The sequence below is a fragment of the Pagrus pagrus genome (assembly GCF_965226575.1).
Source record: "Pagrus pagrus genome assembly, chromosome: 6".
NCBI lineage: Eukaryota > Metazoa > Chordata > Actinopteri > Spariformes > Sparidae > Pagrus > Pagrus pagrus.
In genome coordinates, this window is record NC_140190.1 from 32,966,153 (window position 1) to 32,992,903 (window position 26,751).

The 26,751-nt window shown below is 41.0% G+C and overlaps 2 protein-coding genes across 2 annotated transcripts in view; both read left to right on the forward strand.

The window, feature by feature from the left end:
• The first annotated feature begins 960 nt into the window (after window positions 1–960).
• ddx10 (DEAD (Asp-Glu-Ala-Asp) box polypeptide 10) lies at window positions 961–7,089 on the forward strand. The gene is made up of 2 exons (XM_084355277.1): window positions 961–2,398; window positions 5,041–7,089. Exons 1-2 carry the CDS (start codon window positions 1,049–1,051, stop codon window positions 6,187–6,189), a joined length of 2,499 nt encoding a protein of 832 aa, XP_084211403.1. The 5' UTR covers window positions 961–1,048; the 3' UTR covers window positions 6,190–7,089.
• A 2,708-nt stretch (window positions 7,090–9,797) lies between these two features.
• Window positions 9,798–26,751, forward strand: part of LOC311258442 (transcription initiation factor TFIID subunit 4-like) — a 43,444-nt gene continuing 26,490 nt past the window's right edge. The window contains exons 1-11 of the mRNA XM_084354701.1: window positions 9,798–10,323; window positions 11,271–11,753; window positions 13,444–13,565; window positions 13,639–13,746; window positions 14,473–14,601; window positions 19,242–19,364; window positions 20,812–20,901; window positions 21,626–21,757; window positions 22,410–22,499; window positions 23,224–23,355; window positions 24,514–24,616. Of these exons, the coding sequence (XP_084210827.1) occupies window positions 11,279–11,753; window positions 13,444–13,565; window positions 13,639–13,746; window positions 14,473–14,601; window positions 19,242–19,364; window positions 20,812–20,901; window positions 21,626–21,757; window positions 22,410–22,499; window positions 23,224–23,355; window positions 24,514–24,616 (1,504 nt within the window). The 5' untranslated portion in view covers window positions 9,798–10,323; window positions 11,271–11,278. The remainder of the gene's footprint in view (window positions 10,324–11,270; window positions 11,754–13,443; window positions 13,566–13,638; window positions 13,747–14,472; window positions 14,602–19,241; window positions 19,365–20,811; window positions 20,902–21,625; window positions 21,758–22,409; window positions 22,500–23,223; window positions 23,356–24,513; window positions 24,617–26,751) is intronic.

Genomic DNA, 26,751 nt, shown 5'->3' on the forward strand with positions numbered 1-26,751 from the left:
GTGGCCCAGTGCTGCGCGGGGGGTGGCGTGGTAGGAACCGTTGACTGTAGTGTAGCAGTGATCTAGTGTTCTCCTGTCTGGTCAGGCATTTGATCTGTTGACGGTATTTGGAAAGGTCATGGCTGAGATTCCATTTGTTAAAGTCGCCGAGGACAACAACGAAAGCGTCTACAGTCGCTCTACAGTCTGTATTTGGTCGGCGAGCAAGCGCTGCGCCTCCTGCGCATGCGCGTGCGGTGGAATGTAAACACCGACCAGTATGAATGAGGAAAATTCTCGTGGAGAATAAAAAGGTTTACAGTTTATGAAAAAGATTCTAGAATAGGACAACAGTGTGTTGCAAGATGACTTTGCGGCGCCATCTTGTATATATATCGTATAACTCCAGAAGTTTAGCTGGGACATCACGATTATTCCATGTACACTGCACCCACTTCTCCTGTTTTTCATGTCCTTGAATGAATGCACTCCCTTTTCCAACACTGCAGTCCAAAACTAAACATGTCTCTGACATTTTTTGAAAGTTGGGAAACTCATACAATACAGTAAACATGTAATAAGATCCATCCGCACACCTTAACACATCTTGTTTCCCAGCAACGTTATGTTAAGGTGGAATGCCCCATCGCGCAAATTCACAGGATTAGTTTCTTAGGTTTGAGGTATGAAACCCTGGCTGTCTGAATCTGTACCATTTCCTTTGTATGCTGCAGTTCTAAAGCAGAAATGTTCAGCCCTGGCACTGACCGGTTCTTTTGCTCATGATATGTCATGTGTAATATAAAAAAACATGTGTAGAAGTTAACAATGCTCAAAAAATGAATTTCATTGGAGACGTTCTTAAATGTGATTCGTGTTTTTGTATGTAATTCCCACGGTTTTTAATAAAGTATTTTGTAAAAAAAAAAAAAAGCTCGCTGTCGCGTGATGAAAACGTCATACTAACGCGACACAGCGACGACGAGCTGTCTTCTTCTCCACGCTGTTGATTAAAACGGTAGAGCCTGCGTGTTTTAACTCTATATTCTCTCTCTGTTTGTCGTAAATCATGGAGAAAAAATGTTCAAACTCCTCCGGGAAGTCACTGAAACCCGCGAGAATGAAAGACGACACCGACCCTGTCAAAAGCTTCGAGAAATGGAAGAAAAAATACAACAAGACGAAAGAGCGAGTGAAACGAGAGAGAGCACAGAGGAATAAACCCGAGTGGCAGGTCGAGCGGGAGTACATCGAAAGGCTTGTTAGCAGGTACGCCGACATAAATATTAAGGAGGCTGTCAAGTTTTCAGACTTCCCCATTTCAAAGAAAACCTTGTTAGGTTTGCAGGAGGCTCAGTACAGACAGCCCACGGAGATTCAGCGGCAGACTATCGGCTCCGCTTTGCGAGGTAAAGATGTCCTCGGCGCGGCAAAGACTGGCTCTGGGAAGACTTTAGCTTTCCTCATACCGGTGCTGGAGTGTCTGTTCCGCCAGCAGTGGAGCTCCATGGACGGCCTCGGTGCCCTCATTATATCCCCCACCAGAGAGCTCGCCTACCAGACCTTCGAAGTCCTCCGCAAGGTGGGCAAGAACCACGAGTTCTCCGCGGGGCTCGTCATCGGCGGCAAAGACCTCAAGAGCGAATCGGAGAGGATCCACAATACCAATATTGTCATCTGCACCCCGGGCCGGCTGCTCCAGCACATGGACGAGACAGCCACCTTCCACGCCTCCACCCTCCACATGCTAGTCCTGGATGAGGCGGACCGCATCCTGGACATGGGCTTCGCGGATACACTCAACGCCATCGTGGATAATCTTCCTAAATCCCGACAGACGCTGCTGTTCTCCGCTACGCAGACCAAGTCGGTTAAAGACCTGGCCCGGCTCAGCCTCAAAGACCCAGAGTACGTGTGGGTTCACGAGAAGGCCAAGTTCAGCACGCCTGCCACGCTGGAGCAGAGCTACGTAGTGTGTGAGCTCCACCATAAGGTCAACATGCTCTACTCGTTCATCAGGAACCACCTGAAGAAGAAGATCATCGTCTTCTTTGCCTGCTGCAAGGAGGTGCAGTACCTGTTCAGGGTCCTCTGTCGCCTCAGACCTGGCATGCCCATCCTGGCTCTGCATGGCAAGCAGCAGCAGATGAAGAGAGTGGAGGTCTACAATGACTTCCTCAGAAAGCAGAACGCTGTGCTCCTTGCCACTGACATAGCTGCCAGAGGCCTGGACTTCCCTGCGGTCAACTGGGTGCTGCAGTTTGACTGTCCAGAAGATGCAGACACTTACATCCACAGGGTGGGCAGGACCGCCAGGTACAAGGAGGGGGGGGAGGCTCTGCTGCTGCTGCTCCCCTCAGAAGAGAAGGGCATGGTCAGCCAGCTGCAGGAAAAGAAGGTTCCCATCAATAAGATCCAGGTTAGAGCTCACACATCCACAGCACCACAATATACACAGTGAGCAAAAAAATAGAAGGTGTACAGTGTAATGAAATCCACAATAGAACAGTACTGGACAGCTCAACTCTTGGCTGCATTTATGTATTGGATTGTAACATACATTTCATGTTTAACTCTGTTTAAAACCAAACACACAGGACAATAAACAAGACAACAGACATCAAATCTAGTGCTGCAGCTAACGATTATTTCTATTGTTGATTAATCTGTCAATTGTTTTTGTTTTTTTCAATTTTTAAAAATTTTCAATTGAGAGTAAACCAGAAAATGTTTACATTTAAGAAGCTGGAATCAGAGAATTTTGAGTTTTTTTCCTTAAAACATTTATTCAAACCACTTAATCAATTATCAAAATTATATGCAATTAACTGGCCTCTGCGCATGCAACACAGTCCCTGCGCCGGGCATTGACCTGGAAGTCGTCCATGGCATAATTAAGCATGAGGGATATTGTGCATCTCATTTCTACTAAAAGTAAAGCGTAGAGTGTGTACGAAATGCACAGCGCCGAAAAGTGATCCATGTTTTCACCATTCGCTGTGCAACCCGTTTGTGTTTGACTAGCTACAGCAACCTCATATTCAAGAAAGTTAAAATAATCCTTCTTGGGAAAATCTAATAAAATAATCCATAAAGTGGGTTTTTCACTTCTCAAGCTATATTTAACAAGATCTGTGGCACAGTTTTTTATGCAGGACTGAATAACTTTTCTAGCTGTTATACTTTTACACAACAGAACAAAAATTTGGTTGCAAGAGAGTGAAAACTATTACAAAGCAATTGCAGAGGAATACAAAAAAACACTAAAATGCTGAAGTTTAGCTCTGTAGGCCAAAGTTTAAAAAATCAGTACATTAAAATTATTTTGAGTACATTTATCAGATCAGAAGTACTTTATTATCCCTAGGGGAAATTGCTTAATTTGTTTATAGGACTTTACAAGGTCCCATGAATTTAATAGAAGTTTTAACATGATTAATTTTTTTATTTCAATTGTGAAAATCCATGACATGAACTGGGAAAAGTTCAGGATTTTGGGTGATTTGGCATGGAATGACCCATATGTATGTACAGTCATGGTCAAAAGTTTACATATACTTGCACAGAACATGTACAGGAGCATCTCAAATAATTAGAATATCATGGAAAAGTTTTTCCTTAGCATCTGTGCTAAAATAAAAGATAAATAACAAGATTATTTATTTTTACCCACCCCTATTCAGAACCAACATATTCCGAGACTATGTCATATCTACTGCCCTTCACTCAGTCTTCACACACGTAGAGAACAAGAACAGCTACATCAGGATGCTGTTTGTTGACTTCAGCTCAACATTCAACACAATCTCACCATGAAGCTGATTGAAAAACTAAACTCTGAGCTTCAGTACAACACTCTGCAACTGGATATTAGACTTGCTTACAAGTGGACCCCAGAGAGTTCTGATTGGCAGTCACACCTCTTCTACGTTAGTGCTCAACACTGGAGCCCCCCAGGGCTGTGTGTATGGACATTTCTACGTAGTGGACATTTTGCTGGCATATACACCAGTGCTGATGTATCTGTGATAAGCAAGAATCAGCCAGTGTATCTGTCTGGCCCATTTATCTGTCTAGATCAAGTAGAAAACCTGATGCTCCAGTATTATCAGGATCCTCTTCAAACTGGCAGCTTTATCAAATTATGTATTGTGATAAATATTATGATCGATTTGGAAATTACCGTCATCATTATAGCTCAGCCCTTAAAAAAACAGTGTTATCACTTTGACATATTTCTGAGTGGAGAAATTTAAGACCTTACCCTGTCGTCCTGATATCAGTTAGCAAGTGTCTCACCCTGCTGCGAAAAATTTGGCTCGTGTCACCAGCGAAAGGAGCAGGCAGATCAACTCTCAAATCTCTGCACACACCCATTATACATGCCCATGCTAGATTTAAGTGTCTTTGTCGCTGCACCACATGTCTGTGACTTTAGTTTTGAAAAGAGACACAGATGCCAATAACAATGGCATAATATTGCAATAACAACCATTAACTGCTGCAGGAATAAAAATAGTTTTGAATTCAGAAATCAATGTATGGTAGAGAAGATATCAGGATGTAAGACGAGGGGAGATTCCCCTTCACCTAAGGTGTGGGGGATTGTTAGTATTAGAACAGGTCAGAAAGTCACATGAGGGCCAATTGTCTTCGCCTGAGGTGGTTACAGGAAGGTAGATAGGATGACATTTACTGTCCAATAAAACATCAAAGGGTCACTGTCCTGGGAAAGGCATGATCAACACAAACATCAGGAGGTTATTGTTTGGGGAAGGAGTGAGTAACAACTGTCATAAAGTATGTAGCCACTGTATATAAGTCAGAGACATTTGAAAGACAACAGAGAACACTGTGGGGCTACTCTCCATGCTGCATGTATTAAAGAGGTCTGATGAGCGCGAGATGCTCATAAATATCGCCTCATCAAATAATTGTTTCATAGTGGTAGTTTCTGTGGGCATCTTTTAGCTGCAACACAAACATACAGATTTGAGTGTTTGTCACAACAACAAAAGAGCTGTAGAAAACATCTGTAATCATTTAATTGTCTAATTCCAGGTGAATGCGGAAAAACTGCAGAATGTCCTGCAGAAGCTGGAGGCCTTCCTTGCTCAGGAGAAGGAGCAGAAGGAGCGAGCTCAGAGGTGTTTTGTTTCCTACCTGCGCTCAGTTTACCTGATGAAGAACAAAGAGGTGTTCGATGTCTTTAAACTCCAGATTGAGGAGTATGCGCTTTCTCTGGGCCTCGCTGTGGCTCCGAGGGTGCGCTTCTTAAATAAAGCTCAGGCATTGAGAGCTGAGAAAGGACAGAGAGAGGAGCAGTCTGAAGAAGAGGAGGAGCTGAGGAGCTTTAAGGCCCAACTGAGAGGAAACGACCCACATGGGGAAAGTCAGAGATCTGAGTCAGAAGATTCAGCTAATGAGGAGGAAAGCGATAACGAAAAAGAGGTGGATGTTTCCAAGACACCACTTCTTGGTGCAGAGGACGAGGATGATCTAAGAGACTTGGACCTGCTGACAGTCAAAAGAAGGGATGTCTTCAATCTGACAGGAGAGCAGGAGAGTCTAGAGGAACCTGCCACAACCTTCAAAAAGAAAATGGGAAAGGATACAAAGTTCAAAGAAGCCAAAAAGGTCCTCAAAAAAAACTTCCAAGTCAACACCAAAGTGTCTTTCAGTGAACAGGGAGTGGCTGTGCAGCTGTGGCCGCCAGTCCAATGTGCAGTGACAGGTGAGGGTGAAGAAGAGGAGGAAGTTTCAGGTATCAACGTGGAGAAGGCCAGGGAGAGGCTGAAACGTGAGGACCAGGAGTTTGACAAGCCGGAGTACAGCCGTAAAGTGAAAGCCAAACACAGAGAGGAGAGGCTGAAGGCGAAGGCAGCCAGGAGGGAGGCAAGCAAGAAGCACGGACAGAAATCTGAAGAGGAGGACGAGGTGGTGGCCTACCTGGCAAATCACAGCGAAGACGAGTTTGACCCCAGCACCCTGCCCGATCCTGACAAACTGCACTCCGAGGAGGATGAGGATCAGATGAGGTCCGCTAAACGGCAACACAGCAGTGAAAGCAGTGATGAGCAAGAGGAGCACACAGCAGAGAAGAGGAAGAAAGTGAGGCATCTGGATGATGAGCACACAGCCCTAGACACTGGTCTCTCTCTGGCTGAGGATGAGCAGTTAGTCTTACATTTGCTAGGAGGACGGAGGTAAAGAAAACAGAGGAGTTGAATGATTCACGGAGCGTTTACAGACATGATGAAGTTATCAGTTAAAGTTTTAACCGCAAAGTTCAGTGAAAAGAACATGAGAAGACACCAAGTTCAAGAGTAAATGCTAATTCTACATAGTTTTTGAGTCTGGAATGTGTTCACATTGGAAAAGTGACTCATTTAAAGAGGTACTCCTGCGTTTAAATGTTGTTCCCCCATAAAGTTGGAGGATTTATATGAAATCATGGTGTACAGAAAAATGCAGCTGAATGTTTTCTTCTGTTTAAATCTGAGATCTACTGCCAAGAGCCTCCTGTTTCCTCTCTCTCATCCTTCTCTCTCAAGTTCTTTTGTATTGGCTTCTAACATTCTTCATCATCAGAGTGACTGGAGGTCTGGTAATTTATGACATGTCACATGATCTAACTTGTCTTTCTTTTGATATCTAAAGCCCTATTCGCATGGGACTGCGGATCTTTAGTAATTTGTAATAATTGCAGGGGATGTCTGTAATCTTCCCATGCAAATCTGCCATGCCCATAATTTGTGAAAAAAAACAACCTGCAATATTGACACATTTTTGGTATCAGCTTCAGCTACATGTGAAGGAGGAGCAGAGAAAGAAGCAGCTTTTACTCTCTAAATTGCAAAATGAAATGGCAGCGGTTTTGTCTTTTCTGCCAAATATAACTGGGGAAACATCTACACAACAGACTCAATTCACCATTCAGACCATTCAGCAAATAATAACATTGTGTTATTGTACAGATATAAAATATATATGGTTTATTGAAGAAGATTGTCAGATGAGTAAAATATATTACTGGTGCCAGGACAGTTGGTAAACATGTATGCATATAAACATTTGTATCAGTTCATGTAATAAAATGTCTGCCACTTCTTTCTGTGTGGTCTGTGGTGTCCCAAAATAAAAAGAGAAGTCAACATCCCTGGGCCCTGTTGCCTCACAGCAAGTTGGTCAGCGGTTCAATTCCTGGCTGGTGCTGGGCCTTTCTGAGTAGAGTTTGCATGTTTTTGAGGCCTAGAGCTGGCCTCCAAATATTAATGGGCATTACATTTCATCATTAACAGAATGACCATGACCCTATTCATAATAATGATCATAATTGATTCTTAGTATTATGAAATCTGAGGATGTAGGAAGAAAAGCATATCTGTTCTTTGTACAACCATTTCGTTCATGAGAATGTATTTAGCAAGAACTTCCTAACAAAGACATATCACACTCTCTCACAGAGTCTTTAAATCTTGCTTTGTCAGTGCATGTAGAGATTCTTTGTTGAAAATATTGCAACAAGCTCCAAGAGTAACTTAAAATAAATATTTTCAATTGTTTACCTGTTCTAATCCCCAGGTTTTAGTTTATCCAACTCTGGTTCACTAAGAAAATGTATAAGTAACTATGATAATCATAGGTCAAATGCCTGCACGTGTTTTAAAACTGAAAACCACAAATTCTGTAAAGGGGTTTGGTTCCTGGTCCTCTGACTAACAGGATGGCTTGTGATGAAAACACATTTTTATTATTATAAAAATGTCTGATGAAAAAATATGGTCCAAAATATCCACTTCGAAAATCATCAAGAGCATTGACAAAATAACTCAGAAAGTGTTTTATAGTGCATGACTCCCATGAGAATCCAGCAGGACCATTTCCCCCTAGTTATTGCCCTTACAGAGCCACATCAGTCAGATGTAAAGTTACAACCTGTATAACATGCCTGTCTCCAACAGGTGGCAGTAGAGTGACTCTAAACAGCCTGTTGGCCCTGTAGTGACCATGCTCAAATTACCACCATCAACAGCAGAAATTATTATATAAGAATTTCAGTAATGGTCCAAAGCAGCATGAGCCTTGTTAAAATGTATTTTTTCTTGATATTATTATACTCATTTATTTATTTCAAGTTCAATTTCAAAGCATTTCTCCGGATGCAGTGTTCTATATTACACAAAAACATTATGCTTATGCTACTGCATACACACACAAACTATACTAAAATTATGATTTACTTCATTTTTCCTAAACTATTTCTCAAGGGAAAAGGAGGAAGAATTCAAAAAAGAAAAAGTTAAAATAATATTTCTTAATATTTTATATTGTTGAAAGAATCAGCTGAGGTCAGATCTAACAATATTATCACTTGCCACACAGTCAAACCTGCACACGCACCCACATAAACTCACACAAAACACACAAATTTACAAAATACAGTAAACACCACATTTAATACAGTTCAATATTTGTACCTCTATCGCAATTCAATTCAAAATACTTTATTTGTCCCTGGGGGGCAATTTAAGGGGCCAGTAGTTACTGTTTACACTGTTTTACCTGTGTCTCTTTTGTAATGAAATCCCTGTCAGTATGCATGTGGAATATCAAGGGTCTAAACTCTTCAACCTTTGGGCTGAACAAGGCTTGCCCCAGGCTTGTAACCTAGCCCCAGAACTCCTGAGACCCAGAAGAGTCTATAGAAGTTTTTTATACTTATACTTTAATTGTGGTTGAAAGAAACATGTGAGAGCAGTTTATTAAAAAAAAAAAAATGTAGTAAAGGGGCACTATGTAGTTTTGGAGAAGAAATTCAAACTCAATTTACAATATTAATAAGGTAATAATTGAATAAATAATGTTCTTTTCTATAATTTAATAAACAAGCTGTTGTTAGAGGAAACATTAGGTCCCAGAACACTGTTTGAAGCTAGAAAGGTGGCAGGGTCTGCCACATATAAACAAAGTAAAACCATAGAAATTGTGTTGTCCTTTAAGGTCAGTTTGTTTATTCAGTTTATTCAGTCATGAAAACAAAGAGAGTTTGTTTATTACGTTTGTTTAAGCAGTAAAATGAAGATCTTTCTCTCCCTGCAGATTAAAATTTCTTCCCCAAATCTACATAGTGCACCTCCAAGGTTTTATCATCTGTCCCTTGTCAGGTCTTGTTTGATCACAAAATGAAATGATGTAACAGGATGATATTGTATTCATATTCATGTGGATTTCTACAAAAATGTGTTTAAGTTTCATTAACATTAAATAAAGTTAGGTGAAGATATCAAACATAATTATAAGAAATAACATCTCATAAAGGGAGCCATTTGATTAAACTGCTTCATCAACTCTTGACAGTCACCTAAAGCTGGGTTGTGAGGTCATGTCATACATAACACTAAAAACAGATCATTCATGTATCACAGGAAGCCTTTTTTTGACTTTCAAACATCTGAACAATAAAACTGAATTTAAAACATAACTTCTCACTGTGGAGCTTTTTCATTAAACTATGTTCTCCACTCTTGACAAGGTTAGGTCATGTCACACACACAGCACGAACAGCAGATCATGCATTGACAGGAGGCGTTCTTTATCTTCAAAACACACACACGTTACATTTAATATACTTAACGAATGCTTTCCCTTTGCACCCCACTGTCCTGCACCTTGATGCATGTAGGGCCTACTGCCGCCACCATCTTTGGCAAATGGAGAGCACCGTATGTTTGACATTGGGTAAAGGCTAATTATGTGGTCGCACTAATCAACACCTGGCCAGACCTCGTAAGCGTCACAATCCAGCACCAGACCATTGGGACTGACACGCACAAATGATTTCAGTCCTGTTGCATTTGGTTTCCCCGGGACAAACTGCCATGGACAACGGCCTGTGAAGGAAATCATCTGCTCGTCCAAACCAGCCTTCCCTGATTTCGGTAGACTGAGGCACTAACTGCTCTAACTCTTTACAGAAGGCATCATTCTTTTTCTCCCCATCAAGATCATTTGTGACTTTGATGTACTGCCTGATGTTAAAGAATCTGTCATGAGTCATTGGATTGGCTATAACTGGGACCGTTGTCTTTGATGCCCAGTATATCTAAATCCATCTGGAGACGAACACCTCCGATTGGCTTGTGTGCATTTTCTCAAAAACCTGCTTAACTACCGTTCATCACAATCAAAATGTTTTTTCCAGCCGTAGCGCCCATCTTTACTTTGTGCCACAAACGCAGCACTGATCCAGGATCAACCACAGCCAGCAGGTGAGCCGTGACCTGCTCTTCTCTCCCAAAGTCTACTCGGTGATGCGAGTCTTGATGGACGGGGAACGTTAAGGTCAGTCATTTCAACAAACGACGCATAACGACAGTTTAACAAGAAAAGTTTATTCTGGATAAAATAACACGAAGCTCCGTTCAAAGATCTGCCATATAACCCGAACGCACAGCCAATGTAAATGTTAATTTTGTCTTTGAATGATGATAATTAAGTTAAACTATGTGGAACTTGGTCTTCTCTGAAGCAGAAACACTAGTTAAAGTTCGTAAATTAGCTAGCAAACATTCCGGTGAGCACAAACCGGGATTTCAACGTAGGTTGGTAGTTTGTGGTTTGTGGTCTGAATGTGAAGGAGCCATTTTCTTTTCGCCGTCGTTTCACCCGTCAAAAATTTGGTTACAACAGCAACATGTGACAACCCACACATTTGTGTGATTAATTTGACAACTTGTTCGTGTTTAGGTTGAAAGACAGAGGATAGTGATTAATGTGAAAGTGTTTCTCTGAAATCATACTGCGCTCGCAGGTGAAATGTGGTTTACACAACAACGTCATTTCAATGCATTTAATTTTTCATACAAGATGTCAGTTATCCTGAACTGAACGGTGAGCTCCCAGCAAGAAGCTTGCCAGTTGCGAACGTCTTTTCAACCTACAAATGCTCACTGGGATTGCTTGCATGCACCAAACAAGACAAACAGAAGTCAAGTTTAAGTATGGTTTAACCTTTTGGATAGCTAACTTAAACATGTAACTAGCTAGTCTTTCAACAACACATAGGTGAACTTGGCTGATAAAAGTGCATAGTTAAAGTGGTTAAATTGTTAGCGCCAGTCCCCCAAAACATGGCGTCTGACCTTGTGTTTGAAATTGAATTTTTTTTTTTTTTTTTCAATCATAGCTTAGGTTAATTTAGCATAACATAATTCAGAGCATTCTGAAAACAAACAGATTCTTTCTTTTGTGTTTTATCAAAAATAAAATCACACTGTTCTTCCACTTAGAAATAATTATGGCCACAGATAAAGTGGCTATTGAAGCCCAGAAGCTGGAATCCTGTGGGGCAGCTGGATATGGAGACACCCCTATTCAAGTCAAGATTTTACAGGTTCCAGCCAAATGTGGGCCCATCACTGCTGTGCAACACCCACCTGCTACTGCATGTGTCAAAAAAGGTAACTTTGTCTCTGCACCACCTAAAGTCATCCCCACCAGCCAGGGCCACCAACCTTCCTCCCCTACAATTAAAGCCCCAGCACTACAGACCGCCTCTCCTTCTGTCATGGTGATAGCAAAGGTGGCCAACGCAGGAGGAGTAAGCAGTAAAGGCCAACCACAGGCAAAAAAAACAGCTTTGAGCCAGCTGGCTTCCATGAACCAGACCACAACCCCAGGAAGGACGGTGGTGATAACTGTACCGAGGGCAGCAGCTCAGCAGACAGTCACTGTTGCTCCTCAGCTCCCAGCCAATATCCAGATACCAGCAGGTGAGCAGGAGACCACTGTTAGTGATCCATTCCCCTGATAGATGACATTGTCATTTCTATTCATATAACTTGCACAGCTTTGGCCACTGTAACATCTTGAATTCATTTTTACTGTATGCTGTTCTGTTTTTCTGTTTAAATGTGTTCCACAAGCTGTGTCTGTACTTTGTTTGGTCCATGATTTACACACAGGCCCTGTTCAGACCTGGACATCCATCCTGAGTGATCTGGGCCCGTATTCCTAAAGATTCTGAGAATCCTCTCAGAGAGCTCCTAACTTAACCTAAAAATTCCTAGCAAGGATTCTTGGCTTAGGAGTGATTCCAGAACATTCTCAGACAACTCTGAGCAAGTTATGGACAGAAACTCCTATCTTAGTGAGGAGGTGTGGTTGACCCCGTCGCTAGGTATGAGTCATCATTTCAAAAGCTGTGATTGGTTGATCCTAAAAGCTAGATAAAAAATATACTTTTGGTGATAATGGGCAAAGGATGGACCCTCAAATCGATAAACTTAATCATAGAATCTAATCTTATGAAGACTGTGTAATTGTAAACAATATTTCACATAAAAGAAAATATCTGTTAAATGAATAGTAAGCTATACTTTAAAATTATCCTACAAAATGTGTGAAAACTTAGGCCCACTTGCACAGTATTCACACAGTGATAGTTATATTTATTTGCTTATATTAATTGCCATGCTGGTAATTTTTGCACTTTCAACATTTCAACTCAATTTGGTATTAACAAGGGTAAAATGGCTCAGCTTTCATCAATGTCTGTGATTGCTGACCGGCCTATAAGAAGCAGTGTTGGCTGGCTTTCATTTCGGGTGGTATTGCATTGTGGCGTTGGGTTGGAGAAGTAAGTGCATCTCTAATGAGATCAACCACAAACATGATTCCTGCACGATCCAATCTGTAGCGTTTCATTAATTCACTGTCATCCAGTGTTCGGAGAATATCTCTCCTGCCTCTTCCGTCCGCCATTTTGTCCTCTGCTTAGGGAACTCCTAAGCCGCTTAAAAGCCCTCTTCCCTGCTCTTAACAGATCTCACCTTAGGAGCTCTCTTAAGAGCTAGGATTCTTTAGGAATAGCTTTTATCTTTACTAGGATCTACTCTTCACTTTTAGGGGAAATTCTAAGAAAACATCATGATTCTAAGAATTTTCTAAGAATTTGGCCACTAGGAGCAACTCTTTGCACTAAGAATCTTTTAGGAATACGGCCCCTGATCACTAGTAGAGTAAGCCCCCCAGAAAACATTTGAGATGTGATCACTCAGACCACATTCGAAGGTGGTCTGGGCCACATGTGACCACACTCTCTTAGCAGTGTGTTGGCCACATTGAAGGAATGCCTACTCAACTGACGTCCTCCAAAAACAAGAACAAGAAGAATAGGCAGGCAGGCAGAATGAATGACGTTTGTATTTATAGGCATATAGAGAATGCAAGTGAGCTCTCATCACAAAGTGGTCACTTGAGATGCATGTAGAGATGCATCATAATGCCAGGTGTCAACTGACGGACTCAGAGCTGTCCACTTGTGATCTGATAACTTAGGACAGATATTATTTCCAGGTATGAAGATGCTCATACATACAGTTTACTTTACCCAGCACTCTTGCTTTTACGGACAAATTATCAATGAAGTACAATTGTAAGAGATTTCTGACTTTCTGGCAGGTATGATGTTGATTCGCAGTGACAATGGTCAGCTGATGCTGGTATCCCAGCAGGCTATGGCACAGGCTCAACAGGGACCAAGGGATGCCAGTGGTCAAGTTCCCAGAATACTGGCCCCACAGGTGTGTGTGTGTGTGGGTGTGTGTGTTGGTGTGTGTGTGTTGGTTCTAATCAGATATCATGTCTGGAATTTAGGTATCAGCAGCAACTGGAAATAAAGGTAATGAGAAGGTGACAGTGATCAGGGTGGCAGCTCCTCATGGTTTCCAACCAGCACCAGTTCAGAAGACAGCTGTGGTGAAGGTACAAGAGCTGGTTTACACTTAAAAATCCCTGATGGCACGTCATGTAGTCTTCCTGCAAATGACCTCACCTGTCATAAATAATGATAATACATACTGTCATGAATAAACATATTTATGAACCTGCTGTAAAATTGATACTATGGTAATTTATTTTTAATAAGGAACTGCCAAAGTACATGGAGCAACACAACATATTTTTGTTGCAACCCCCTTTTCTGATTATGGCAAATTTTACCACAGTACTGGATAGCTAGATGACTAATAGATAATGATAATAATAGCTGATACCTTGCTTGAGCAGTTTCAAGGTTAGCAGAGGTTAGTCTCTTTGGTTTGAATTCACACAGGTGTAGTCATTATCGCACAATCCTGTTGCTTGTCCACAATGTTCCCACCATAAATGACCAGGACCATAGTTCACTTTGACCTGGACTGAAACCCTCCTATTAATGGGGTCTGGCTGCAGTAGTTTGACTACTGCCAGAATCAAAATGCCACCAGAATAACTTCTCTTCGATCAGATGCACAGATGCATAAGAGTTTAAGGGCAGTAACCCAATTACAATCTTTGCTGTGTGTTTGTCTCCTGCTGCTCCCCACAACCACATCCAACTTGAGCAAGTCTTGATTGTGTCACCAGTACATGCATGTCTGTTGACTTAACATTGATCAGTTTTATTTGTGCTTATTACTGCTATAAGTTATATATTGTGTTTTTCTTCAGGTGATTGGTGTAGCTCCCAAACCAGCAGTAGTCCAGAACCCTAGTGCTGTGTGTGAGCAGGGGAGCCAGCCTCGCATGAAGGCGGTCATCACAGAAACCAAAATAGAGCCACCAGCCACGTTGAGTCAGGTGAATCCAGCTCGTCCCACTTTTAACCTGCATCCAGTTTGAATTTCACTTGGCTAAGACAACCAATTTCACTGTGAAACTGGAAAACATGGAAGTACTCAACAGACAGCCCCATCATCACCTATGCAGGTAGCATTTATAATGTTGTGTTGTCATTACAGAAACAAGGTTCAAGGTCATTTATTTGCCATTGTACAAAACAGGGTTTCATAATGAAATGAAAGTTTGTGACCTGCTTCATTCTATACAATCATGGAACATATACAGTTATTTATATACATAGCAGCAATAAGATGATAATTATGGTATGGTCATAATTTTCACATTAAAAGTTTGACAGCAGGGAAACCTGCCATCAGCTTTGACTGAGTCCCATTTGTCCATTTAATTTTCCTGCAACCAGACAATAGCCAGGTTCAGCCTTAATCCAAGCTGGATTAGCATGACTCTAGTGTTAATTTCGTCAGACGAGACGAGATGAAAAATATTTGTCAACGATGTTTTTTTTTCATGATGAAAACGAGACGAAGACGAGACGAAATCAATGCCCTTAAACACTGACTGTGACGAAATCAACACGCATTTTTTGTTGACGAAAAAAGACGAGACGAAATCTACTTAATCAAATAAAAACGTCATAAAATGTCTTTCTTTTTTCGTCACAGACTTTTAAATTACAATCCAAAAAGTGCCTTCACTGGATGCGCATCACTTTTTTTCTCCTCCTGCGGGGGGGGCGGGGGGGTGGTGGGGTGTGCGTGTGCGCGTGTGTGCGCGGACCGAGGAGCACACACAACACCAGTGCTAAGTGCGGCGAGTACAAACAGAGCTTCTCTGGTGAAACGTGCTACAGAGCAATTTCACGTGTTAACCCGTGTTTCAATAAATGTATTCCTGCCCGATAAAACTTATTATTCCTGAGATGTCGTAGCTTCATCTGGATCGATTTACCTGCTTAAAAAAATTTAATTTGGTGGGATCTTTGGCAACCTATTACCTATCTTACTTCAGACATCACGTCAGCAGTGTTTCTGGTTCACATCGGTGTGGCACTGGCCGACAGAAAGCAGCAACACGTGTCTTTGCAGCTGCTCCTCTAGCAACGTAGCATTCCTAATCATTCAACATGTGGAGCTACTTCATCAGGTAATAATGACATAAATCTTGTGAGATGAGTGAGAAAAAGACTAAAATGAATCTATTGGTTTGACTAGATTAATTGTGATTAACATTACTGTCAATCTGCTTTCAAAGACTGAAAAAAGACTATTGACTAAAACTATACTAAAATACTTTGGATTTTAGTTGACTAAAACTAGACTAAAATACTTTGGATTTTCTTTGATTAAAACTAGACTAAAATGCCAGGACTTTTCGTCAACTAAAATGTGACTAAACAAAAAAGAATACAAGCTGACTAAATATGACTAAAACTGATAAGGGCATTTGACACAAGAGTAAGACTAAAACTAAATTGACAAATAGCCGACAAAATTAACACTGCATGACTCCCACCCTGGACCTTTTCCCTCTCCTCCATGGGGCGGTCTGGCTGGTCAGTTTGGATGGTTGAAAGATGCTGTGGCCAGTAGTTGTCTCAATGTTCACTGCCGTTCATCTAAGAGAGACCTCCCTCTCAAATGCTGATGAATGTATTTTGTCACAGGTTATACCTACACTACATTGAACATTTTAAAAGAGTTCATGTTCAGTTTGCTGACCATGGAAGGCCATGAAAGTTCTTGTTTTATGGTTAGTTAAAGCAACATTATGTAGATGATTGGCATTCACTGTCATAAATACAAAGCCCAGGTCTGTATCAATTTGTCAGACGTATTGTAGGTGCTAACTTCAATCAAAACTTATTACATCAAAACAATGTTATGTCTTGAAACTTTCTATCTTGAAGTAAACAACTATGTACGCTGTGAAGAGTGACAACAATGAGGAGTCTTTTGGTGTCTGTGTTGCCATTGCCAACTTAACTACTTGAACACCAAGCATATTGTGTGCAACGCTTGCCATGTTATTACCACAAGCTCACAAGTTTTATTTAAGGCAGCAGTTACCATATCACACTATCTGTGGTCCAAATAATACATTTACCCAGCATGCTTGGTTAATTATGGATTTGAATTGCCGCTGTGTAAAAACTGGTGGAGTCCCCTAGTTTGTACACTTCTTGGATGGAGGAAGAAGTAATTACTATTCATGTTGACCATCATCACCAGCTAAAGAAAACTACAGGAGAAAGCTGTAGTGGAAACTTCAGCAGAACAACACGAGAGAGGTCTGGAGAGGAATGAGGACCATCACTGGATTCAGGTCAGCTGGCAATAGAGGAGTCGAAAGCAGTGTGGTCCGGGCAAACAAACTCAATTTGTTTTTTAACAGATTTGATACTGAGGCCCCTGCACCTCCTGCTTACACCAATCCTACTGCTGTTTGCCGACAGCCACCTTCTCCACCCCCTCCTCCTCATTACAGCCTTTCATCCTCCTGTGAGATCCCTCCCCACTCCTCCTCCCCTGGTCTCCAAACTCACTACACACTACAACCAATTGACTCTACACCTCCCCTTCCTGTCACCTCTACAGTGAACGTCACAGCTGACCATGTTAGGAGACAGCTGGTGAGACTCCACTCAGGTAAGGCTGCGGGTCCGGATGGTGTCAGCCCCAAGGTGCTCAAAGCCTGTGCCTCCCAGCTATGTGGAGTACTTCACCATGTATTCAGCATGAGCCTGAGTCTACAGAGGGTCCCTGTGATGTGGAAGACGTCCTACCTCGTCCCTGTGCCGAAGATGTCCCTGTCGCTACAAGGACTACAGACCTGTGGCACTGACCTCCCACATCATGAAGACCCTGGAGAGACTTGTCTTTGAGCAGCTAAGGCCCTCTGTCAAACCACTCTTGAACCGCCTATCAGCCCAAACGTGGAGTCTTGTGAACTTGTGAGAGTCGTGTTTTTTTGACTTCTCCAGTGCATTCAACACCATCCGTCTGGCTCTACTGGGTGAGAAGCTGACAGCAATGTAGATGGATTCCCCCCTTGTCACCTGGATTATTGACTATCTGACTGGCAGACCACAGTATGTTCACTTACAACACTGTGTATCAGATAGAGTGGTCAGCAACACCGGGGCCCCACAGGGGACTGTCCTCTCTTCCTTCCTCTTCACCCTCTACACCACGGACTTCAACTACTGCACAGAGACCTGTCATCTCCAGAAGGTCTCGGATGACTCAGCAATAGTTGGATGTATCAGTGAAGGTGCTGAGGATGAGTACAGGACTACTGTGGACAACTTTGTCACATGGTGTGAGCAGAACCATCTACAGCTCAATGTGACAAAGACCAAGGAACTGGTTGTGGACCTGAGGAGGACCAAGGAGCCATTGACCCCTGTTTCCACCCAGGGGGTCAGTGTGGACATTGTGGAGGATTATAAGTATCCAGAGTCCACATTGATAATAAACTAGACTGGGCTAAGAACACAAATGCCCTCTACAGGAAGAGACAGAGTCGTCTCTATTTTCTGAGATGATTGAGGTCATTCAACATCTGCTGGGCTTTGCTCAGGATGTTTTATCAGTCTGTAGTGGCCAGTGCTATACTCTATGCTGTTGTGTGCTGGGGCAGCAGGCTGAGGGTAACGGATGCAAAAAGACTGAACAGACTGATCCACAAGGCCAGTGACGTTGTGGGAGTGGAGCTGGACTCAGGTGGACGTGTCAGGTGTCAGAGAGGAGGATGCTGTCCAAGTTACATGTCATCTTGGACAATGGCTCCCATCCACTCCATGACATTGTGGTCAGCCACAGAAGTACATCCAGTACTAGACTGATCCCACCAAGATGCACCACAGAGCGCCACAGGAAATCATTCCTGCCTGTGGCCATCAAACTGTTCAACTCCTCTCTGTCAGACACTCTGAGTCAATAAGAGGATTCTGGATGCTTTGTTTCTCAAATACTGTGCAATAATTAAGATAAATAATGTGCAATAACCCATATTTCAACTGTAGCATTATTTATTACACTGTGTATATATAGATATATTTGTAGTAGAATGTACATTTCTCATATTTTTATTCTATATTTAATATTCTTGCTTATATATAGTTTTTATTTTTCTGCATATTTCTAAGCCTTTGAATGGGAGCAGCTGTAACGCAAGCAATTTCCCCTCGAGATCAATAAAGTATTTCTGATTCTGATTCTTCTCTGTATGTTTTACTACTTATTGTGCACACTTTTGTCTAAAGATCTTATTTTGATCTTCCAATACATTTTCTGTGTTTGACATGTAGTCTTGATTTGTAGTTTAACTTTCACTATTGCATCATTTTGCCACAACTGATGCATCAGTGATTTGAGCAGTGACCACCGTTTCATTATAGAGTCAGTCACTAGTTTATGCATGAATAAGCTGAATAATCTTACTTTTAATACAATTCTGACAATCGGCAAGTGTTTTGTGTCAGATAAACACTTAGTTCTACAAAGAATCCAGATAGTTGGTTCATAAACATTGATGCATCAGTTGCAAATTAGCACAAGAGGGACAAGACTGGTTGTCACAAATTGACCAAGTTAACCTTTATGAAGATAAGTTGTTGGCTGTCATTTCACCAACAGGAGACCCTGGAAAGTGTGAAGAAGTGCAAGAACTTCCTGGTGACTCTGATCAAGCTGGCATCTAGTGACTCCAGGTCTGCCACCATGGCGAACAATGTCAGAGGACTGGTCAGGAGTCTGCTGGTACGTCTTCCCTCTTCATCATCACAGGAGCTGCTTTCCATCAGTGAAATAGTAAAAAATGATATCTTCTGATGTCCAAAATACGTTAAAATATGCCAGTACAAGGTTTTAAAAGCACTACAATGACTTAATTGTTTTAAACCTGCATTACAGATTCTTTACTGTGCTTGTCTCCCGTTGATTAGAAGAGAACCTAGGACTACATGTATCATATCTACTCTTGTCAACAGAATTTTACGGAGCCCTGGAGGTGACATGGATGTTTTTTTTTTACTTGCGCATGCGACTTACTACTGTATATCTCGTGAGCGCGAATTACTATCTCGCACGCAGGAGATACATATAGATGAACGCATCTATATGAAATGGACTAAAAGAGGGGTCATGCCCTTTCGAAAAAGAAGTTTATGCAAGTGTGCCATTAGTATACTTCTTTTAAACTAAAAATAAGAAAGTATGCTTACAGTATACTTTTTATGTACTAATCAGAGATATACTTTACAAAATTATACTGAAGTATACTTGGCTTATCTTATATAAGTGTACAGAAAAGTCTAAGTGTGTTTGGCTTATACTTGTACTTAATATTTTGATCGAGATATAACTTTTAAGTATAATTTAGTATTCTTGCCTTATTTACTGTAGAAAGTTGAAGTATACTTGGCTTGTAGTTGTGCTTACTCTTATGATAGAGCAGCCTATTTAAAATGTTTGCACAGCATGTTTTACATACTATCTTATAACTTATATGTTAAAGTTTATAGTAACACATCAGCTTTGGGGTGGAATAGCTGAGAGTAAATAATACACAAGTGGAACTGAAACTAATCTTATATGTACACAGTGTTAATAACACACACAGAAACAGATAAACATTTGCCTGATTTAATTGACAATTCTTCCAAGGTGTGAGAGTATTGTAACAGACTTGATTCATGCTGGCTGCTATTATAAGCCATTACCAGAATATGAATACATTTATATTTAAATCTCATCACAAAACATTAAGTCTCTCATCTCATCACAAAAGGAGCAAGTCTCTTTATGTAATACATAAATCATTGGCTACAACATGACTCATGACCGCTCTTTTAGTCCATTTCATATAGATGCGTTCATCTATATGTATCTATACGTGCAAGTTAAAAAAAAAACACATCCATGTCACCTCCAGTGCTCCGTGGAATTTAACACTAACTTAAAAAAAATCTTGCTAGCAAGTAGACCTAAAAGAATCCTTATATTTAAAAGTTAGTGAATAGACCTTGAGTTAAGATTATTGGATCAAATCCCTGCTCCTCTTCTCATACTGTCCATATGTAGTTGCATAATGTTCATCAGGGTTTTTCAGTTTTAACTTCCCCGCTTTTTTTTTTTTTTTTTTGGTAACACAAAAATGTATAAAATTTTCCTTTCCTAAAGTATTTATACTTTTCTTATTCTGCAGGAGGAAAAGCTTGAAGCAGAGGAGTTTACAGAGAAGCTCTATCGTGAGTTGAAGTCGACTCCACAACCCTGCTTGGTTCCTTTCCTCAAGGTGATCGGAGACACAACAACACATTATTGTGACCTCTTTGGGTGTCTGCAGGAAATTTTCAAGTCTGTGATTTTAAACTCAAGACCATAGACTTTAAAGTAGGGTTGTCCCAAGCCAATCCATGGGATCCGTATCGGGCTGATCTGAACAGCTTTTAGTGGATCAGTGTTGAATAAAGTAAAGCCGAAGAAAATCCAATCTGACCTTTACTGAACTTCACTGTTTAGTAAAAATCAGTCTGCTAGTGTTGCAGCACGCAGCTCTCTTTAATGAAGGCTGGGCCCTACACTGTGAGCATTTCACGACATATGTGAGTAAAAATTGTTGCGTAGAAGGCTGTGCCTGTTATTTCTAATGTGTCAGATACATATTTAATAAGCATGTAAATATAAGTATTTGATTGGCCTTAGCAGTGATAGATATCCTGTATATAAGGACTCTGATCAGGATCGAGGCCAACTGCTTGCTATATATTGTATTTTCACCTAGGCAAATTAATTTTAATCTGAACATACAGTTTCTCATAGTTGGACATTGCTCAGCTCAGCTGAATAACTTTCTCCTTATAAATTTTTCCTTCACGGACTGTTTTTACCAGAAGTCTTATCACTGTTTGGGCAAATAAAATGATTGAGTTGGAACTCCAGTTATTAGTGTTAATATTATATATATATATATATGTCTCGTGATGTCTTTTCGCTCATCTTTTCTTCCTTGCTAACAGAAAAGTCTTCCTGCAGTGCGTTGCCTTACTGCCGACCCCCAGTTTTTTATCCAACAGGCTTCAACCTCCACCCGCAACCACAGCACTCTGTCTTCAACCATGAAGCAGTCCAATACTGACACCTGCCAGCAGGTAAGGAAATGTTGCCTGGTTGTCTAATGTGGTGAGCAGTTTTTATTTTTTTATAGAAAAACATGTATTGTGAATAACACTGAACAGTGTTACTGTTACTATAATACTTGCAAAGCTGATTTTTTTTTTTTTGTTTACTAGCTAGTAGTCGTCCTCTAAGGCTATGTACACACGTAGCCGGGTATTTTTAAAACCGAATATTTCCCCCCCTCTGTTTATGAAATAAATTTTATCCACACTACCCCGTTTTCGAAAAAAAACCCTTACACACATAACCGAACATCTGCGTTTTCAATCACATTCATAAGCATTCCAAACCTCGATTCCTCGCATTCGGCGAGGAACATGCCTACGTGGAGTGGTTATGAGGGGGTAAATCACCGACTGCAATGTTATCCGTCGCCTGTGCTCTTGGAGCAGTAGTTGGGCTTGTAAAATCAAAGAGGTAAACAGCGCCTGCACAATAATTAACACCACCACAGTTTTCAAGGCACTCGGAGCCATGCTTCTGCAGTAAACAAAGGTCGCACGTTTGATGTCATCAGGGTTTTTCAGTTTTAACTTCCCCGCTTTTTTTTTTTTTTTTTTTGGTAACACAAAAATGTATAAAATTTTCCTTTCCTAAAGTATTTATACTTTTCTTATTCTGCAGGAGGAAAAGCTTGAAGCAGAGGAGTTTACAGAGAAGCTCTATCGTGAGTTGAAGTCGACTCCACAACCCTGCTTGGTTCCTTTCCTCAAGGTGATCGGAGACACAACAACACATTATTGTGACCTCTTTGGGTGTCTGCAGGAAATTTTCAAGTCTGTGATTTTAAACTCAAGACCATAGACTTTAAAGTAGGGTTGTCCCAAGCCAATCCATGGGATCCGTATCGGGCTGATCTGAACAGCTTTTAGTGGATCAGTGTTGAATAAAGTAAAGCCGAAGAAAATCCAATCTGACCTTTACTGAACTTCACTGTTTAGTAAAAATCAGTCTGCTAGTGTTGCAGCACGCAGCTCTCTTTAATGAAGGCTGGGCCCTACACTGTGAGCATTTCACGACATATGTGAGTAAAAATTGTTGCGTAGAAGGCTGTGCCTGTTATTTCTAATGTGTCAGATACATATTTAATAAGCATGTAAATATAAGTATTTGATTGGCCTTAGCAGTGATAGATATCCTGTATATAAGGACTCTGATCAGGATCGAGGCCAACTGCTTGCTATATATTGTATTTTCACCTAGGCAAATTAATTTTAATCTGAACATACAGTTTCTCATAGTTGGACATTGCTCAGCTCAGCTGAATAACTTTCTCCTTATAAATTTTTCCTTCACGGACTGTTTTTACCAGAAGTCTTATCACTGTTTGGGCAAATAAAATGATTGAGTTGGAACTCCAGTTATTAGTGTTAATATTATATATATATATATATGTCTCGTGATGTCTTTTCGCTCATCTTTTCTTCCTTGCTAACAGAAAAGTCTTCCTGCAGTGCGTTGCCTTACTGCCGACCCCCAGTTTTTTATCCAACAGGCTTCAACCTCCACCCGCAACCACAGCACTCTGTCTTCAACCATGAAGCAGTCCAATACTGACACCTGCCAGCAGGTAAGGAAATGTTGCCTGGTTGTCTAATGTGGTGAGCAGTTTTTATTTTTTTATAGAAAAACATGTATTGTGAATGACACTGAACAGTGTTACTGTTACTATAATACTTGCAAAGCTGATTTTTTTTTTTTGTTTACTAGCTAGTAGTCGTCCTCTAAGGCTATGTACACACGTAGCCGGGTATTTTTAAAACCGAATATTTCCCCCCCTCTGTTTATGAAATAAATTTTATCCACACTACCCCGTTTTCGAAAAAAAACCCTTACACACATAACCGAACATCTGCGTTTTCAATCACATTCATAAGCATTCCAAACCTCGATTCCTCGCATTCGGCGAGGAACATGCCTACGTGGAGTGGTTATGAGGGGGTAAATCACCGACTGCAATGTTATCCGTCGCCTGTGCTCTTGGAGCAGTAGTTGGGCTTGTAAAATCAAAGAGGTAAACAGCGCCTGCACAATAATTAACACCACCACAGTTTTCAAGGCACTCGGAGCCATGCTTCTGCAGTAAACAAAGGTCGCACGTTTGATGTCAGAGCAGATTTGTTGTTGTTTTGGCGCATATTGTGACGTTCGAAAACGCAAAACTCCGGTTATCTGTCTACACGCAAATGCATAAACGGAGTATTCGCAAATCTTCACTTTGCCCGGAGTTCTTTTAAATATTCGTTTATGATGCGTTTTCATGTGGATGACAGGTCCAAACGTAGAAAAATATATTCGTTTTAGCAGATACCCGGCTACGTGTGTACGGGGTATAAGCTGCATTTGTTGTTGTATCTCAGCATATCTTGACATGTTACCTGCATCTGTCGATTGGTGGAATAATGTAAAACCATTGGCATGACTGATTTTCACGTCATTGTGTGTATATTCACTAACTCATTCATCCTCATGCATTTGTGTGAGATAACAAAAGTCTTGCAGCGCTGCATAGTGCCATTAAAAGTAAAATACTCCACAAGAAGCCTTGCAGTGCATGTAAACACACAACATGATGCAATCTGGAGTCATACATTTTAAATGGTATTAAACATCTTAATTACCTCTTCAAAATATCTGGGGTTATTTTTGCATTTTGCCCTGTTCCCTAATAACAATGATGTTGATGATGTGTTTGGGACTGATGCATATTGATTCCCCTAAAATGCAGGTTATCCAGCAGCCACGAGAAATGACTGTGAGACCTGGGTTGATGACATGTAGCAGACCTGTCTCTAAACACACAGAAGTCCAGTCAAGAAAACCCTTAACAGGTAAATGTTTTGAAAATTAGGGGTGGGAATCTTTTATCGTTCTAATTTGATTCTTGTCGTCACAATTTTATTGAGAATCAGTTATCAATTTTAAACCAATTTGCGATTGAATACATTGAAAAGGGGGCACTATCTTTAGGCTTATTCCATTACACTGTGTGAAAGCTAAACAGGAAGAAGAGATATGTTCATTTAATGTGAGAAAGTTTAACTGCATTAACTTGGGAGTGTGCTACAGACCTGTGGTTCCTCAGCACATTAAAGGCAACATCTCTGCCAGCCTGGACCCTAGCAAGTATGCATTCAAAACCGACAGATCCACAGAGGATGCCATATCCACTGTCCTCCACTCATTCTTCATACAGCTTCAGAATCGGAAGAACTAAATCAGAATGACGTTTGTTGATTTTAGCTCAGCATTCTTGGAAAACTTAACACTCTGGGCTTGAGTACTGTTGAAGAAATCATCCAAAGTCCCGTTCAGAGGTTTGCTTTAGTGGTGTGAATTTATTAAGTATGCGGGCACACTGGTGAACTCACAGGTACAGAACGGGTCTGAGTCAGTAAGCTGATACCGAGCAAGCAAAATGGAAAAACTTACATACAGTAGATCAAACGTATTTATGTATAGTATTGATCAAAGGGTAGGGGGAGACGTAATGCAATTACAGATGGAAACAAAAGGGAAGGAAGAGGGACATTTACGTTCAGACCTGCAGGGGGCACAGAGTTGACATGACCAAGGGGTCAAATTAGGAGGGGGGCAGGAAGGACACATAGTTATCAAATAAAAGAATTGAGGTGGTTGGAAGCTACTCTCAGAAGTAAGTTGAAGAAATATGCTATGAAATGAGACTTGGTCACACATTCAGGAGTTACTCTGGAATATTTATATTATTGGACTTCCTCACAAACAGACCCCAGATAGTTCAGAATCAAATCAAATCATTTTTATTTATGTAGCCCAAAATCAAAATTGCATTGCCTCAGTGTGCTTTACAATCTGTACATTGAATAACATCTTCTATCCTTAGACCCTCGATTTGAGTGAGGAAAAACTTGCCTAATGGGGGGAAAAAAACCTTTTAACAATGGAAAAAGATGGAAGAAACCTCAGGAAGAGCCACGGAGGAGGGATCATTCTCCCAGGACGGACAAACATGCAGTAGATGTCACATGTACAGAACAGAACAACAAATCACAGTTTACAACTTGCATTGACAGAATATCTGATACAAGTAATTATATAACATAAGTGAAGTGTGTGGATCCAGGAGGACGACAGAGCAGTCCGAGGCATCGCCAAGTAGTGCCCGAGTTACACAACCTCCACTCCACCGTGGTGACCTGGAGGAGGGCACGCCACACAAGATAATTAGCAATAAAAAATGAAACATCAGAATGAAGTGGCATCAAATTTTAGGGAGGTACAGATGTAAGGATATAGTTAGACAGAGGAGAGCAATGGTCCATCGGACCCCAGGGTATGACGATCCAGAGCTGTCAGTATTTGAGGTAGCGGGAGCCAGGAGAGAGAGGTTCCCAATAGAAAGCAGCCTGAGTAAAAACAAAAAACAAAAGTTGGAGAAATGCTATGTTAATCAGAAATAAACAGATTGTTTCTTGTTGGCAAGACAACGTGAATTGTAATACTACAGGTAAGAGACTCATTGAGACTGAGACCGACCCACTGAAGAAACTAGCAACTAAACATTGGCAGTCACACCCCGGGGCTGTGTGCTCAGCCTCCTTCTGTACACCCATGACTGCACTCCCAGTTATCAAGAGAACTCTATTGTGAAGAATGAGGATGACGCCACCATAATCGGCCAGATTACAAACAACGATAAGGTACATATCGGGAGGAAATCAACAATCTTGCAGAGTGGTGCACAGAGAACAATCTACTGCTCGACATCAGAAAAACCAAGGAGCTGATTGTTGATTTTAGACAGAAGGAGGCAAAGACACACACCCCTGTCTACATCAGTGAGAGAGATGAGGGTAGATGAGGTCTAAGTTAGCCCTTCACAGTAGCCCCACAAATTTAGCAAACTGTAGTGTTAGTTACCCAAAAAAACACTTGTTAAATGAAATGCTACGGTACAAATAACTTTGTATGTTTGTCTTTTTTA